General features: G+C 40.4%; 1 protein-coding gene across 2 annotated transcripts in view; it reads left to right on the top strand.

Annotated features, from left to right (window-relative positions):
* The window catches only part of nkd2b (NKD inhibitor of WNT signaling pathway 2b), a 37,039-nt gene that overhangs the window by 18,750 nt on the left and 2,397 nt on the right, over window positions 1–15,892 (top strand). Inside the window, exons 4-9 of one of the 2 annotated variants that reach the window (XM_084726569.1) lie at window positions 10,467–10,527; window positions 12,046–12,173; window positions 14,258–14,353; window positions 15,080–15,221; window positions 15,462–15,519; window positions 15,663–15,787. In XM_084726569.1, coding sequence (XP_084582695.1) covers window positions 10,467–10,527; window positions 12,046–12,173; window positions 14,258–14,353; window positions 15,080–15,221; window positions 15,462–15,519; window positions 15,663–15,787 — 610 coding nt within the window. Of the gene's footprint in view, window positions 1–10,466; window positions 10,528–12,045; window positions 12,174–14,257; window positions 14,354–15,079; window positions 15,222–15,461; window positions 15,520–15,659; window positions 15,788–15,892 lie in introns of both variants that reach the window. The other variant, XM_084726568.1, reaches the window with a different exon arrangement.

The raw sequence follows: 15,892 nt of genomic DNA, 5'->3' as shown, positions 1-15,892 counted from the left end.
ACATCTCAATACTAGACAGACAGCTGCAACCTGACACTAACTACAATACACAGAAAGCGCCCTTACAGGTGAGAGTGATTGTGTTGAAATGATTTTTAACCCTGCAGAGGAGGACAAGGCGGAGAGGTGCTTACAAAGCCTTGTTGAACTGACAGACAATCAGTTTGAAGGGTTGATTTATACTAAACCTCTGGCTACATGAGATCATTGCAGCTGATCACTTTCAAACACTGCTCAGCTGGACACTTGTGGAGACATAAGTGAGAGGTGGAGTCGCTTTGGACCATAATGGGATTGGCGTTGCAGCCACCTCACCCACAACCTGGCATTCTGAGATCCAGTGTGTTGTTTAAAGGGCCTGTGGAATGTGGAACAAATCCCCTCAGCTTTATCGGCCTGGGCGCGCTCCCCATTGGCCGGGCTTAAGAGCCAGGGGCCTGCGCGGGAGCTTACAGAATTTCACATGGAGGCCAGAAACAGAGGAACATCCTGTTTGAGTCTAACCGCCTGTCCCACACCGGCTTTGATATGCCGTCGCCTTGTACGTTCGCTTCTTTCTTGTTTGTCAGGTTGTGTGTGTTCCAGTTTGAAACCTGGACTGCGTATATCCTGTCAAGTTTTTGTGTGCTTTTTTTTCTTTTGAGGTTTGGTGCTGCAGTGTATTCTTCATTTAAAGCTGGAATAAGTTGATCAATTGTTGTTTGAAAGAAATTAATCTGCAGAAATGTTGATATAAAGCCCTGTGTCCACCAAAGTGTTTTTTTCCCAACTGAAAACAAAAGACACTCTTCAAAGAACACTGATGAGAATGCTTTGGAGGCGCAGCGTCATTTCAGCTGAGACGCTCTGGTTGCTTTAATGTGGAATATCCATGGCAGTTTGTGTTATCAACAACTACTGAATGTAAAAATGTCCACACTCAGTAGTGTATTTGCTCTGATCCTTGCTCTGAATAAAGGGAAAGCTGAAACACGTAGGGAGGAAGGACGGACTGTCATGAGATTCTGAGGGCGAGGAGACATCTCTCAGAGTACCATCATTTGGTTCTAGAGCCAGAGTTAGATGGAGCCCAGTTTAAGGAGTACGAGCAGGACACACTGTCCTGTCCAATTTGTCCTGCCCTCCTTCACTGTGATTCAACAGCTGGGTAAAAAGTGACAGAGACGAGCTCAGTGGTTTACTACTAAATTTGAAAAATGTTCAACTCTGGCGACCACAAACATCCAGCGCTCAATGCACAATAGATTCACATTAGATTCTCAGCACTGCGGGCATTTGTTGCACGGTGTAAATATGTGGCGTTCCCATTGGAAACAATTTAAAAAGTATGCTGGCCTTGGGTAAAAAAAAAAAACCTGTGGTGGACACAGCCCTTAGTAGATTATTAAGTTCAATTTATTTGCCAAAGCATTTGCTGGATGCAGCGTCTCACATGTGAGGACTTGTTGCATTTCTTTGTGTTTATCGCTGTTAATTAAATATCTGTGGTTTTTGAACTGTTGGTTAGACAAAAGAACTTTTAAAGACTCCAGCTTGGGCACTGGGAAATTGTGAGAGTCATATTCCTCGATTTCCTAACATCCGAACATTTAATGGATCAATTGAAATAATAATTGATAGTCAATAATGAAAATAATGGTCACAATTTATTTGCAAATATGTAAGTTAAGTGAGATAGTTTTAATTCTTAATACCTTTCATTTTGTGAGACATGGACTTGACCACTATGAGACTTCGCCCTTCAGTTGAAACTTTTAAGCAAAAAAAAGGCAATACATTCAAGTCTCGAGTTTTTACCTGTTAAATTCCCAGAACAAAATAAAGTAAAAAGACAGTGTCACTTCTAGAGGTAGGTATCAGTACTTAATAAGTTAAACACCAAGTAGTATGGAAACTTTTCCAGTCAAATGATACCAGCATTTGATTCTTTTTGTACCCACATGTACAAAAATATGGTTTTGCTCGCCGCAAATCACCGTTTGCATTCTTCGATTTAATGCAACATATTATTGGTCCACTACCGCAGCACCTACACCCCATATAGCATGTGGTGTGGTAAAGTTAAGCACAGTGTATTTGATGATGATGCCAAGATGTCACCAAAATATTAAAAAGTATCGCTATAAATTGGGAAGAGTGGAGGTGCAACTAAATGCTTTCACTATCATGAGAGGTACACAGTGGAGTGGGCTGAAAAAAGATATTGCTTTAAGGGTATATTGGTACTGGTATCATATGTTTTTAAATGATACTCAGCTATAGTCACTTCTGACTGTTGAAAGAACCCATTTTACTAAACTTTTCTTGGAAAAGATCATTAAATGTTTGAGTGCATATAACACATGGCATCGGTCATATAAAAGTCCACGCAGAGACTATTGCATTACACCAGCAAGCCCTGTTACCTCTGAATTACAGCAACATGCTCTCTGTGGTGCAGTCATAACGTGTGTGGCACCACATTTTAACCTTTACTTCAGTGTTTTCTGTTTCTGGATTCAGTGAACATGACAGACGCTTTGTGTTTTCCAGTAACTAATAAAATACATTACCAGTGTTATGATCTACTACCTCTATAATGTGATACATTTGCCTAACCCAGATTCATGCGTGTGATTCCAGTCACTGGTATGAAGCACATGGTTTCTAAGTCTCTACAGTAGCTGCGTGTGTGACAGCTGAGAGGAGGGCACCACATTACATCAGTCTCATATCAAAGCCCATTTTAATGAAGGCAAGCTGATTACAGCACCGGTGACAGATGTAGGATGGTCAGCCAGTGATGCTAATCTTTGTTTATGCCGTCCAGTAGGTCATAATCAAAGTGAGAGAAAGATCAGTGACAGGGCGAGGAGGAGGAGGAGGAGGGGCGTGAAACAGAGTTTAGGAGATATTCTCCCCTGATTGAAGGGGAGCGGGTGACTTTCAGTGGTTTTACATGCTGCTCTTACATAGACAGGCAAGCATGCTCATCTCTCCCCACAGCTGTTGTTATACTAGCGCTGAAGAGGCTTCGCCCCGGTGATTCATGTCCTGCCAAGGGAGAGGTCTTGCCTCCTGTTTGACCTCGGAGAGAGAGTCCCGCTACCCTGAAAGGGCCGTATCTGGGCCATCTTGGCCACATGGGGCCCGTCCAGATGACAGAATGGCATTCTGCTCTGATCTCATTTCCATTCATAGAAAGACATGTCACGGCACCCTGATACATAGATAAAATACCCTAATTAGTGGACAAAGGCATGTTTTAGCTGTCTAGTAATGACGAGGATATAAAAGGTCAGGTTGTGGTTTCAGAGGCTGAACTTGAAAATGCTCCAACCCTTAAAGGTCCAGTGTTTGAGATTTAGGGAGGGTTATTGACAGATAGTGGAATATAATGTTCATAAGTTTATTTTATGTATAATCACCTAAAAATAAGAATAGTTGTGTTTTTGTTATTTTAAAGCTTAAAGAAAAAGAAGAAGACATGGCACTGCCGGAGGAGATTCTAATAATGTACCTGTTGAGACAGAGGCAAAAGTGGAGGTAGTGTTGTAGACAGTAGTTATCTATGCGGCCATTAAATACATTGTGACATGTAGACAGAAAATTTGTTTCACTAACTAACTGACATTGGACATAATTTCCGATACTTAAGCTTCTTCATCATGACCTATGCTTGTGTCTTGCTTTATCTATTCACTTTAGAATGAGCCGTTCTCTGTACACATGTGCATGCTCGGTTTGACACGTCAGTCCAGCACAGCAGGGATTCGTATCTCCATCATAACAGAGCTACTCGCTTGAAGGTTTGCCATTTAAATTATGACGAACTTTGCTTGAGACGGGTAGCTGTAAAACAGTGAATAAACACTTAATTTCCTATAAATGTTTCACAATAAAAGTTATCCAATAGTTTATTTAAATACTTTTATTATGAAGCAGCAAAGTCAGGAAATGTTGGATTTTCATCAGCATTGTCACTGTAAAATAAAGCAGGGACCAGAAAGTACAAACAGCTACACAGGAGAGAGACTGAACTTCAAACCACAGAATTTGATTTCAACAAAAGTAATGAGAACTGAACACATAAACGCCTTTCTCTCTGGTCTCTTGCATACACAAGTTGAGTCTCACAACACGTTGGAGAAGGAGAGAAGGAGGATAGTCACGGGTTGGCCACAGTCGGCAAAACTGACCGCAGCCCGTTTAGAGGTGGGTGCATTTCGGCCCCATTTGAGAGAAGGTCCATCTGGGGTTTGACTCAGCACCACAAAGTTTCTACAGTACCCCAGAAAGGACAAACCAAACACTGTCTTAAGTTATGGCTTTTCATGTTTTTTGTGAGTTTCATGGCCACCACCGGCCACGTGCACTCTTGGAATGGGAGAGGGAGATGAGGTGTTTGCAATCTGCAAGCTCTCTGCTAGACACCACTAATACTGCACACTGGTCCTTTAATGAGAGTCCTTGACTCAGTCATAATAACAGTGCACAGTTAGAAACTGAATCATAAAAACACACTTTTAGCTTGTGTTTATATTGTGATCATCATTATTAGGCAGGCGATCTCAAATCCAGCAGTATGTGCAGTACTGTTTGTTTTAATATTGTTACTCAGTACAAGCTGAAGCCAATCTGCTTTGTTGACTCTGAGCACCATAATTACCCCTACTTGGACTGAAAGCTGAGGCCCAATGAACCAAAGGGAGCGAGAGCTTTCTGTTCAGCCGTCAGGAGACCAACATATTGTTCTTTTACTGTCTTGCAAGAGATGAGACAGAAGTTGTGCAACTGGCCTTCTCTCTTTAGCTCCCCATATTTTCAGCCCCCTCCCCCTCTCCCCACCCCTCATCTCCCTCTTTTTTACTCTGCCTCTCTTCAGCATAACCGCTCACATCTGGTTTTGAGTCAAGGCCAGGTTGGTTTCTTCTGGAATGGAGGGCTTTTATTTCTCAATGGCCCCACTCCCTCTCCAGTTTCATTCTGCGGTGAAGAGTGTGCAGTTTGTTTACGAACTGGTGTTCCTTTCTTTATATTGATACTACTCAGTCCTCATTTTCATCACTGGGGAACCCCACAATCATTCCCAATTAATGGTCAGTGGGAGCGGGAGTGCTGGTCGGCTGGTGGTCATCAAGGCTTTCCTGTGGCGCCCACCTAAGTGTCAGTTCCAGGTGACTCTGTATTTCTAGAAACTTTGTACATCCTGAACTCAGTATTTGTCTCCCAAGACATCAAATTAAGGAAAAAAGTGAGATTGTTGGTCTGTTTTGGACAAGGATCAGTACAACACAGAGACACTTTTGAAAAAAGAAGAGACACAAACACAGAATTAATTGTCCAGTTATTGCACCTAAACTAATCACAACTTCATAGAAAAATTAGCTATTTGAAGTATTTCCGAAAACCACATAGCTTCAAAATGATATGAAGAAGCATCCAGACTGAATCCTGTTTTTGTACTTTTTTTTTTCCAGCATATGTTTGTGCTTGGATACGCATCCAGACATCTGATCAAGTTGCCATATTTCATACCCCGAGGCCAGAGGAACTGTGTAAACAATCTCCATGTTAGCCTCCGCTGTTTTTGAAGTTGTGATTTTCAAAATCAGTTGTGCATCGTTTGGTTTGAAGAATGGACTAAAAGAAGCATGTGTACTTATATTTAGGGGGTGAGCTCGAGGGGGGAAGGATGTGAGAACAAAGATGTGCAGTGTTTTCCAGCGGGAGGATGGGTGGTAGGCAGAGAGACTGCTGGGGGATGTCTGATGTCACCTGGTAGGGAGCTATGAAAGCTTCCCCTGGTTACCCTATCCCACATAAAAGTCTGGCAGTAGGCTGAGGCTTTAGGGAAGCTTGGCAGAAGTGCTGCATTAAACAGGAACAAACATCACACACCTCTCTGTCTGTCTCTTATGTCAAGGCGTCTGGGAGACAGAACCTGTTTACATGGAACACTGTCGGTGCATATTTCCAATGTTTTTTAAGACAACGGAGATCTAATACCTTATCATCTCCTTGTCGTTCTTGTCGAAGCATCTGTCCCACACATGCAGCTTTCCATCTGTCTTCCCCATAACAAACATCACACTTTGTTTGTGTATGCTTTATTTAAAGGGACAGTTTACCCTAAAATCAAAAATACCTGTTTTTCCTCTTGTAGTTGGTGCTATTTATCCATCTAGACTGTGAGTTGCAGAGTTTTGGAGATACTTAACAGCAATGGCTCATTCCAGAAATCACAACCCAGGTACTGAAAAAAATCTCCAGACCTTGTTGTGAGGAGTTTCATGTAGGAGGTACTTTATTTTTAGTTGAAAGACTAGTAGATTCTACTGCTGATGATTATAACATACATATAAAGTAGTTTTATGTGGAACTGCTCAAAACAGGGTCTGTTAATTATCTTGAGGAACCAGGTCATGATTTCTGACACAGATGTTGAAGTTTTCAGAGGTATTTTTTTTTTGGCACTTTGAGCACCGTAAGCCTGGTGCCATCTACTTCCATTATATTCAAGAGAAGACACGCGTCTCTATTGCTGATACCTTAAAAATTAAAACTACCTAACAGGATAAATGAAGCTACAAGCCACAGGAAAAATATGTATTTTAGATTTGGGGGTTAGCTGTCCCTTTACCCAGGTAAAATGTCTTTTCCAAGAGGGAAGCAAACAAACAATACAGACGTATTTTAATATTTTATGTTTTCTTTACTTCTTTATGACAGTAAACTGAATATCCTCGGGTTGTGGGCAAAACAAGACATTTGAGGGCATCATCTTGAGCTTTAGGAAACACTGATTGGCATTTTGTAGACAAATCAACTAATCGATTAATCGAGAAGATAATCGACAGATTAATCCACAATGAAGATAATTGTTGCAGCCCTAAAGGTCTCCAGTGTGTGATTTGAATGGCAGGTTCTAATCATTGATGATTCCTAAATATTTGCATATTGTGACAATTTCAATTTCAACCCCTTGAGCGTTTGAGATCTTTGCCAATTGAAAATAACAGATTAGATTTTTCTGCGTTTCATTTAATACACGCACTCTGTGTAGATGTGTATATCATGGGTTGCAGGTGGTCGAGAAAACGGGGAACACTTTGCTCCAAAACGCTAACAGATTTCATTAGCCTACAGAGCAGTTTGTGATCTGATAGTGAAAGAATGAGAGCCGCAAGATGCCAGAAAGCAGTTAATTACACATGTGGTGGGCAGATTTGAGCCCGACACCGTGGGCGATGTGGATGGAGATGCCATGTGTTTAGACGTTAAACTGCAGACTGCGGTGAGACCCAGCCTGCTCTCTCATTAGCTCCCCCGATGGATGTAATGAGCAAGGAGTTGGTGATGGTGGGTGGGGGGGGTAGGGAGCCATGTGTTCAACACAAGAAGCCCCGCTGGTCCCCTCTCCTTGTGCGCTCAGCAAGACGTCCCCTGATATCTGAATTTTTAATTAGAGTCGAGACTCACTTTTGGCAGTTGGTTGATTGATTTGTTTCATTATATTTGACGCTGAATCCTGTCTTTCATTTAGAGGTGCTTATACCTTGCTCTGCACCCTCATGGGAATGAGGATGAGAAAGACTCAATGGTAGTCTTTGATGTTCCTCTGAGCTGCAGAACAGTGTGTGTGTGTGTGTGTGTGTGTGTGTGTGTGTATGAGACGTGAACTCCCTCTTCCTTACATACTGCCCTTCATTAAGGGACTGCGGTACAAAGCAAGGAGATAAAAGCATCCAGTGCAGAAAGGAAACAACAACTTGGCGGCAGAAACCACAAAAGGTGGAAACTGTTTGAGCGTTCTTGTGTAGTGATGCACAAACACTACACTGCACTGGTTTCTTGTTTCTATTTGGTGATTAAAGGGACAATTCACCCCAAAATTAAAAAAAAACAACACATTGTTGTTGCCTGTGCTATTTATGCATCTAGATAGTTTTCATGTGAGTTGCTGAGTTTTGGTAATATCAGGTGTAGAGATGACTGCCTCTCCAATATAATGGGACTAAATGACACTTAGCTTGTGGTGCTCAAAGTGCCCCAAAATACATTTGAAATATTCAACTGCAATGTCTCTTTCCAGTAGGATTGCAATTTTTATGCATTTTCCTTAACCAATAGACCAATAGAAAATGCTAACGACTGATGAATTGATCAGTAATTAATAATAATAATTAACAAATCACACATTTTTTCTAGCACCTTGAAAATCCTTAAAAAGTGCTAGAATTTGACTTGGGAAGAGGTATAGGAACGCTGCTACTGGAACTACTTTATTTCTGCAGCACTATTTACAGAAACTGTTTTCTTTCTGCAGTAGAATCCACTCAAACTACTTTATTTTTGCAATAGATTACATCAAAACTACTTTTTCTCTTCTAGAAAGAAAGTACTTCCTACATGAAACTGCTCACATCAACATCTGTGGATTATCTTGAGAAACTCTTGTCTAGAGATAGCAGTAATTGCACCTCATTTGACATTTTCTTTTTGTTGAATAAGGAAAGTTAAACTAAAAATTAAAAATGAAAATGAGAAAAAATGTGTTTTTAATCTTATTAATTATTAATGACTAATCAATTAATTGATTGTTAGCATTTGAGAAAATGCACAAAATTTGCAACCCTACTGGAAAATGATTTTGCTGTTAAGTTTTTCAAATGTTTTTTTGGGCAGTTTGAGCACCACAAGTCAAGTGCCATTCAAGAGAAGGCAGATGTCTCTACAGCTGATATCTCCAAAACCTGGCAACTGACACCAAAATAATCCAGATGGATAAATAGCATTACAGGCCAGAGGAAGAATATGTATCTTGGGGTGGACTATCCCTTTAAAGGCTGCTTGTTTGGGGCCCAGGGAGCGGTACCAGTTGTCTCCACCTTTCCCAGAAGCCTTCCAGAGTGTGTAAAAACCCACCTCCACCTCTCCCACTGAGCTCACAGGGACTGGAGTAAGCAATAGATAGGCCATATCTCCACTTAAACAAACCACATCCTCCTCTGCTTCTACTCTTATCTGCTTCTCTCTTCTCACATCTTTGTTCCTGCTATCTCTCCTTCCTTCTTTCCTCTGCTCCTTTCTTTCTCCTTTATTCCTCCCGCTCACTTCCTGCCCCTCTCCTGCGTTCCTCTCCGCCTCTTGACTCCCATTCCTCTGCTGTTTTCTCTCAATGTCTCCGGTGGCCAATTTGAAGAGGGGTGTCCGAGCCTTGACCCTGACACTCAAGCGGGGCCCCCCCTCCTCTCCAGGCGGTGAAGGTCAGGTCCAGATTACAGGCTGGAGGTATCATCCTCTGAAGTGCGGAATAATCACGGGCTCCGAGATTGTTAAATAGAACCACAGGCCCTGGCGCTGTCATTACTCTGAGAAAGAAAGAGGGGAAGGGGAAAAGGGAAAAGTGGGGGCTCGTCCACCTAAACGCATGCAGATGTTCAGACTCTCGCTTGAGCCTCGGCTCTGTTGAAGGTACATGGAGTTCTTTTGTTTTCTAGCATCTATCTGTTTTTTATTTGTCTCATTTCAGTGGGCCTCCTTGATTCAATCTGGTGAGATTTTATTTCAAAGTGTGTGTGGAGCAGCTTAGAGGACTGAGAATGACGTAAATAAGATGAATCATTTGTTGTTTAAATACTTGTGGTTTAGGGCCTGTGCTGCACTTAATTTTCATTGTTTCCACAATCCAGTTGTAATTAAAGAATGGCTGCGTGTGTGTGTGCGTGCATTGAGAGCCTCTGTGTGCCTCTGCATTAGCAAATGTTTAAGACGGTTATGAATATATTGTGGTTCTGTTTTACGCAGGATATAGATTATTCACATATGACAGCAGAGCCTTTTTTCCCCTTCCACCCCTCTTTGTCCTGCTTTTGTTTTATGGCTATGGAATCGTGTATTTAATCAGCCCCATCCTATCTGCATGGAAATTTCCATCTGGCAATTATTCTCCATTCAAAATAAATACACACATGTTGCTGAGAGCTCATTGTGAGGTTTATTTTACATAAACCAAACTCCTCAGAGTCAAGTTTGCAGTGATGAAATACAACAAAATCTTTTCCTTAAACTTCTTCCATCAAACTCTCTTCCTCGCTGGTTTCCTTGTCGAAGCCAGATGAGAATAAACAGGTTGGCTAAAAGAGAGATGAAGTGCATTATGGGTTTTTTTTTGATGGATGCGAAGAGTCCGTTTGAAGGGCTCTGGAGGAGGAATCTTGAAAGCTTGGCTCTGGCTGCGCTCACTCTCTGTGTCCCAGACAGTGAAACACAATAAGCGTGCAGATGTTCAAAGTGTTTGGCCGCGCTGGAGCCTCCAGCCCTCTCCCTCTCATCTGAGTAGGAAATGCTTTAGCTGGAACTGTTTGTTTTCTCTGTGTCTGTGGTCTGAACTGTAGATTCACTTACATCTCTGACCCCCCCCTCCCCTCCTCCTCCTCCTCTCTCTTTCTCTCCCGCACTCTTCATTTCTTTGCTTGTCCCAGGAGTTTCCAAATGGTGAGCTGAAGGAAGGACAATTCACAGATCAACACTGTCCCCTAGAGGGTAGGTTGAGAAGGATGTCTTCTTACACACTGATAAGCTTTATGCTAAAAGGAGCCCTGAGTATTTAAGACTGCAGAAAACAGCACAGACATTGTATGACAGATGAGCATGTATGTGCAATTGATTCAATAAATATTCAATCTGCATGATGATTGATGACAAAAGACTGATGGTTTCTATTCTGGTGGGTGACGTTTATCATCCATGAGAGTTTATCAAACTTCGTGGACCAAGAATGGCACTGTTCTGTACAGTGATGTAGGTTTTAAGGTTTTTAAAGTACAATTACATATCTTAGAAGCATATATGTATTGATACAAAGAAGAAACAAACAAAAAACAGAAAAAGAAAACTCAAAAACAAACAAACAAAAAGGGATGTCAGATATCACAGGGAATAACAGTTTTCAATTACCATTCATTATCTTTTCTTACTGAAATAGTCTGTAAAAGGTTGCCATATAAGAAGAGAATATATTCACCTGTACGCTCGGTGAAAAGTTATTGTTTTCTAACTATAAGTGCTTCATCACATCTTTCAGCAAGCTTAAAGGTATAATATTTAACATTTCTGCAGTAAAACGTGTAGAAACTCAAGACACACTATGTTGGATATTTTGTTGAGTTGTGAACTTACATTGTCCTAAATGTTTCCAACAGTGTTTAAATGCAGACAGAGCCATAATTTATTCAACGGTGTGTTTCCTGCTAGCTATTGCTAGTTGCCATAACTTCCTGGAAAACACAGAGAGTCAGAGAGTGAGGAAGGAAGTTGATGCACATGATTAAACGTAACACAAATAAATCTTCAACATAATCTTCAACAACTTTATTAATGAACATGATTTCACCTCGAGTCATGTCAGATAGATTTTCATTAGAAATGGTGATTGTTTAAAAATTAAGATAACAGTTCCCATAATCCGACTCAACTTAACAATGTCATTAGACTATGTCTTTTGTTACTGTTTTAATGTGAGAGAGACACCTAGCAGCAGAATTTACATATTTTATTTTTTTCATATTATATTGGTTGTTTGACAGCTCTGTCATGGCTGCGTTCACTCCAAACACTGCCATGATTGGGTCTGAGTTGAGCTGTTTCTGTAAAACTTCAGACAGACTTTGGAATGTTTTATTCCAGTAATTAACAATGCTTGGTTAACGAGTGCTTGACCACACCAATCACACAATGGATTTATTATAGGAAACTTCTTCGAGAGTCTCTGTTCTGTGCAGTGATTTTAATGAAGTAGGCAATTCAGGACACCAGCCACATAATGCCCAATTAATATAAAACAAACACTTGTAAAACTATGAAGAACAATGCCAGAACATCATATGCATGTTTAAAAATTCCTCTGCAGTCTTTTCTGTAATTACAGTTAAGTTACAAAGTCCAATATCAAGATATTTTGGTTTCATTATAGCTACTGTGCATCACAAAATGTTGCCTAATTTCTGCCAGAGAAATCAGGGTTTTTGCGTCTAACTTAACTGTGTCCTCTTGTGATGACAGTGGTTCTTCCTCCGGAGAAGGCTGAGGGCTGTGAAAGCTACCTACAGTACCTGCACGCAGAGGACGGAGAGCGGGAGATACTCAGAGACTCCAACAAAGCTGCCGGGAAGAAACGCATCAGTTTGGATGTAAGCATTTCATACTGTTCACCACTGCAGTGCTGTAATGTGTTTTAGTTTCCAATTATGCATCAGGTCTGTTTTGCAGGGAGGTGCGTGTTCAGTCAGTGTTACCACTTTTCTTCGTGCTTTTCGTTCAAAAAACATACAGCTCAGGTGGATTGGGACTCTAAATTGCTGATAATTATTGTGGGAGTTTGAGTGGAAGTGGTGTTTCAACACTGGAGGAAGCTCAAGCCAAATGTAACAAGAGACCACGAATTGAACCAGCGAGCAGTGAACTAGTCAGAGTTTCTGCAGGTCCTTAAAAAGTCTTAAATCCAGTAATCTGGATTTTAGTCTTTAAAATGTATTAAAATGGCTTAAATACAATTTTGACAGTTAATAACTGATTCAAGTTATTCAAGTTAACATTACTTTTATAAAATGACATTAACTTCAGTCTGGTTTTAATGCTTCGGGAAAAAAAAAAGATTTGATTAGGCTGTAACAAAACAAACATGGACCCAATAATCACTACTGCAAACTGTTTTTTTTATTACAAGCACAACAAATGAAACTCTTCGAGTAAAATACTTAATAATTTCTGCAGTGGAGGTTCCTGGACTGAACAGATGCAACTCAGATGTAAGACAGTTTGATACAGCCTTACATTTGTTGTTGCTGTGCTAGCCTAATGCTAGGCTAAACTGGCTAAGATAATGTTAATTCATCAGGAAAGAGAATCATGTCAAACCATACTTAAAAAAATGTTTAATCAAGATCAATTAAAAGTATAACTCCAATCAAACTCAACCCTAAAATGAACAAATCAAGGATGAATGGAAATTTCTATCAGATTTCATTATTAGCGTTATTAGCTACTAATATTAATTTAGCTCTTACTGGGTTCACGCTCTGTACTGAATAGAGGTGAACATTTAACATTAGCACCTTTGTAGGTGTGATATAAGTATTAAATTGTATCCACAGTGGTCTTACAAAGGTCTTAATACGTCCTGAATTTAACTTGTCGAATCCTGCAGAAACCCTGCTAGTGTTGCTTCATGTCACGTTTCACTTCATGGATTGTTTGGGGTCGGAAAACGGTCTCTCCGAAACTATTTTCCAAGAGAAGAGAGTGTTGAAATTGTTTTCTGTTTCAGTGAGTGAAAATTATTTTTTAAACACGGGTTAGAAAATAAATGCATGGCGCGTAACCTCTATCCACTGTACAGCTTCACCCTGTGCACAGAACATCTGTCTGTATGTTGACACTGCTCCAGACCATATCCTGATTGAATTTAGGGACCAATAAATAGAATAAATAGATTGTAATGTTTAGACTTGCATGTTATAAAGAATGGCTTAGATCTGCCTTTTGGTGATCACTGCTGGTTATGTGAGCGGTGGAGATATTATAGAACCATAAAGGGCTGCACCTCTCCCTGGGGTCTCCTCCCCTGTAAACGCACACTGCCTTTCACACAGTGTCAGCTCTCCACTATGCCTGCAGCAGGGCCTATATTCCAGATGTTTATTTTTCCAATTATGGCCCTGTTACTAGATACATCTGAATCAAAGTTTCTGCCAAAAGCTTGTAACTGAGAATAGTGGCTGCGCTCATTTTCCCTGGAAGAAGGTAGAAAGACACTGTCATGGTGGTAGGGTCCACCGGCCTGCTCCCACACAAGGTAAAGGCAGCTGAGAAGTGATCTGTTTACATGTTGGGAACCAGAATTTCCTTTGGCCTCTGCTCTGTTGTTCTCAAGATCGCATGAACTCATAAAAGACATTTTTGCAGGCTGTAAATGTACTTGCTTACAAAGGCCATGCTGACTCATACAAAGTTTGATTTGGTAGTGTCTCGTTAACTATAATTTCCCATGTAGACTGAAGGAAAACCACTCATTTCCTGAAAAATGTTAATGAATCACACTGAAGACAGCGCTTTTAGTAATTCAATTGAATGTGCTTTGCTGCCCCCTGTTGTCATAAACGCTGCTGTATTTTGTCACATACTGTACCAATGGTTTGCTGATTTTGCCAAAAAGATGTATATTGAAATCATTTATGTGCCTTAAATCTGATTAAGTACATGTGTGTATCCACAGGACTTGGAGTGTGACGTTTCTGTGGAGGATGACAACCGTCAGGAGTGGATCTTCACTCTTTATGACTTTGACAACAGTGGAAAAGTTACAAAGGAGGTGTGTATGTGTGTCGAGTAATGATTTTAACACAAATATCTGTACTTTCTGCTCCTTACATTCTCAAAACAGGCTTGTTACTTTAGTTTTAATGCATTTAAGGGAATCATAGGTAATTTTTATTTTGCACAAACTGATGTCAACCTAAAATGTTTTTTTTAACCATTGTAGGACTGATTGTAGACCCAAAAGGGCACGCCTTGATTCAAAGAACTTTTAGAAAAAGCTTCTGCTGTTGCTGCACAAAAGACTTGTGGTAGTCATGAAGAAATGAATTTTTAACAAAAGAAAAAAGGCTTAATCATCCCTGAAGAGTGTTCTTATTTTTGTCGTAATGTTTTAAGTTCTGTTGCTGACACTAACCACTGATTTGCACATTGGAGAAAAGGTAGTATTCATTATTTTCAGTGTATTGTTTTGTTTTTTTTATTTTATTTATTGTTAGAATGGATTAATAGTCTTCAAATTCTATTAATACAGTGTGAGGCTCAGTTAGCTTTGCACAGAAACAGCCTGTGGAAATGTCCTTCAAAAGGCAAAATTTACATTTACACCTTGAGTACATTTTGGAGCCTGTACTTTTTCATGTTTACTTGAGTTAAATCAGTCACTATATTTTCTTCTCTATACTTTTTTGCACAAGTATCTGTACTTCTAGTTAAGTAAAGAAGAGTTTGTATTTTTGCCACCTCTGTTGTACTAAGTATGTTTTATTTGTCACTACAGGACATGTCCAGTTTGATGCACACCATCTACGATGTGGTGGACGCCTCTGTGAATCACTCCTGCCATAATAAGAGCAAGACTCTGCGGGTCAAACTGACCGTCACTCCAGAGCCCAGATGCCACAGAAGAGAGACAGGAACAGGTAAATGACAACAGCCTCATACATCAAGCCTGATTTATTATCCAAGTATCCTGTGAGACAACTCAGGATTTCCTGTATTTGTGAGATTAGGGCGATAGTTTTGATTCTTACAGTCAAAGTCTTACAGTCACTGCTGTGATGTTACTCCACTGTACTTGTCCACTTGGTGTTTCAGTCTGTCAGTATGGATATCACTGAACATTTTTTCCCGGACTGAGTTTCTGTATGTTCCCTCCTCAGACCGCTGTCACCAGGAAGAGGGGCGATCAGCAGACAAGCGGCTGTCCTCTTACATCAGGTTTGTACAAGTAAAATCATGTCTGCTTATTTGCTTAGAGGCTGGCTCCTGTGTTTTCTGATAATTCTTGCAGATTATTTGCGAATAATTGACAGTATTCTCATTTGTCCACTAATCATGAGGGTTTTACTCGTTTTCAGCAGCAGAGGGCAGGGTAATGAAGCACCAGCAACTGAAGGTCAGCATTACTGTGTGGATGAGAACACAGAGAGGAGGAATCACTACCTGGACCTGGCTGGTATAGAGAACTACACCTCCAGATTTGAAGGTAAGTGTCTGTTTATTCTGTTTTATAGCATGCATGTTGTCGTTGATTCAGATATTGTCGTTGATATTACAATGACAGGTTGAAAGTTGACTTATTCAATACAAT

Source organism: Lutjanus erythropterus, chromosome 9 (genome assembly GCF_056507025.1).
Source record: "Lutjanus erythropterus isolate fLutEry1 chromosome 9, fLutEry1.hap2, whole genome shotgun sequence".
Taxonomy (NCBI): Eukaryota; Metazoa; Chordata; class Actinopteri; order Lutjaniformes; family Lutjanidae; genus Lutjanus; species Lutjanus erythropterus.
This window is presented reverse-complemented; position numbering and strand designations above follow the sequence as displayed.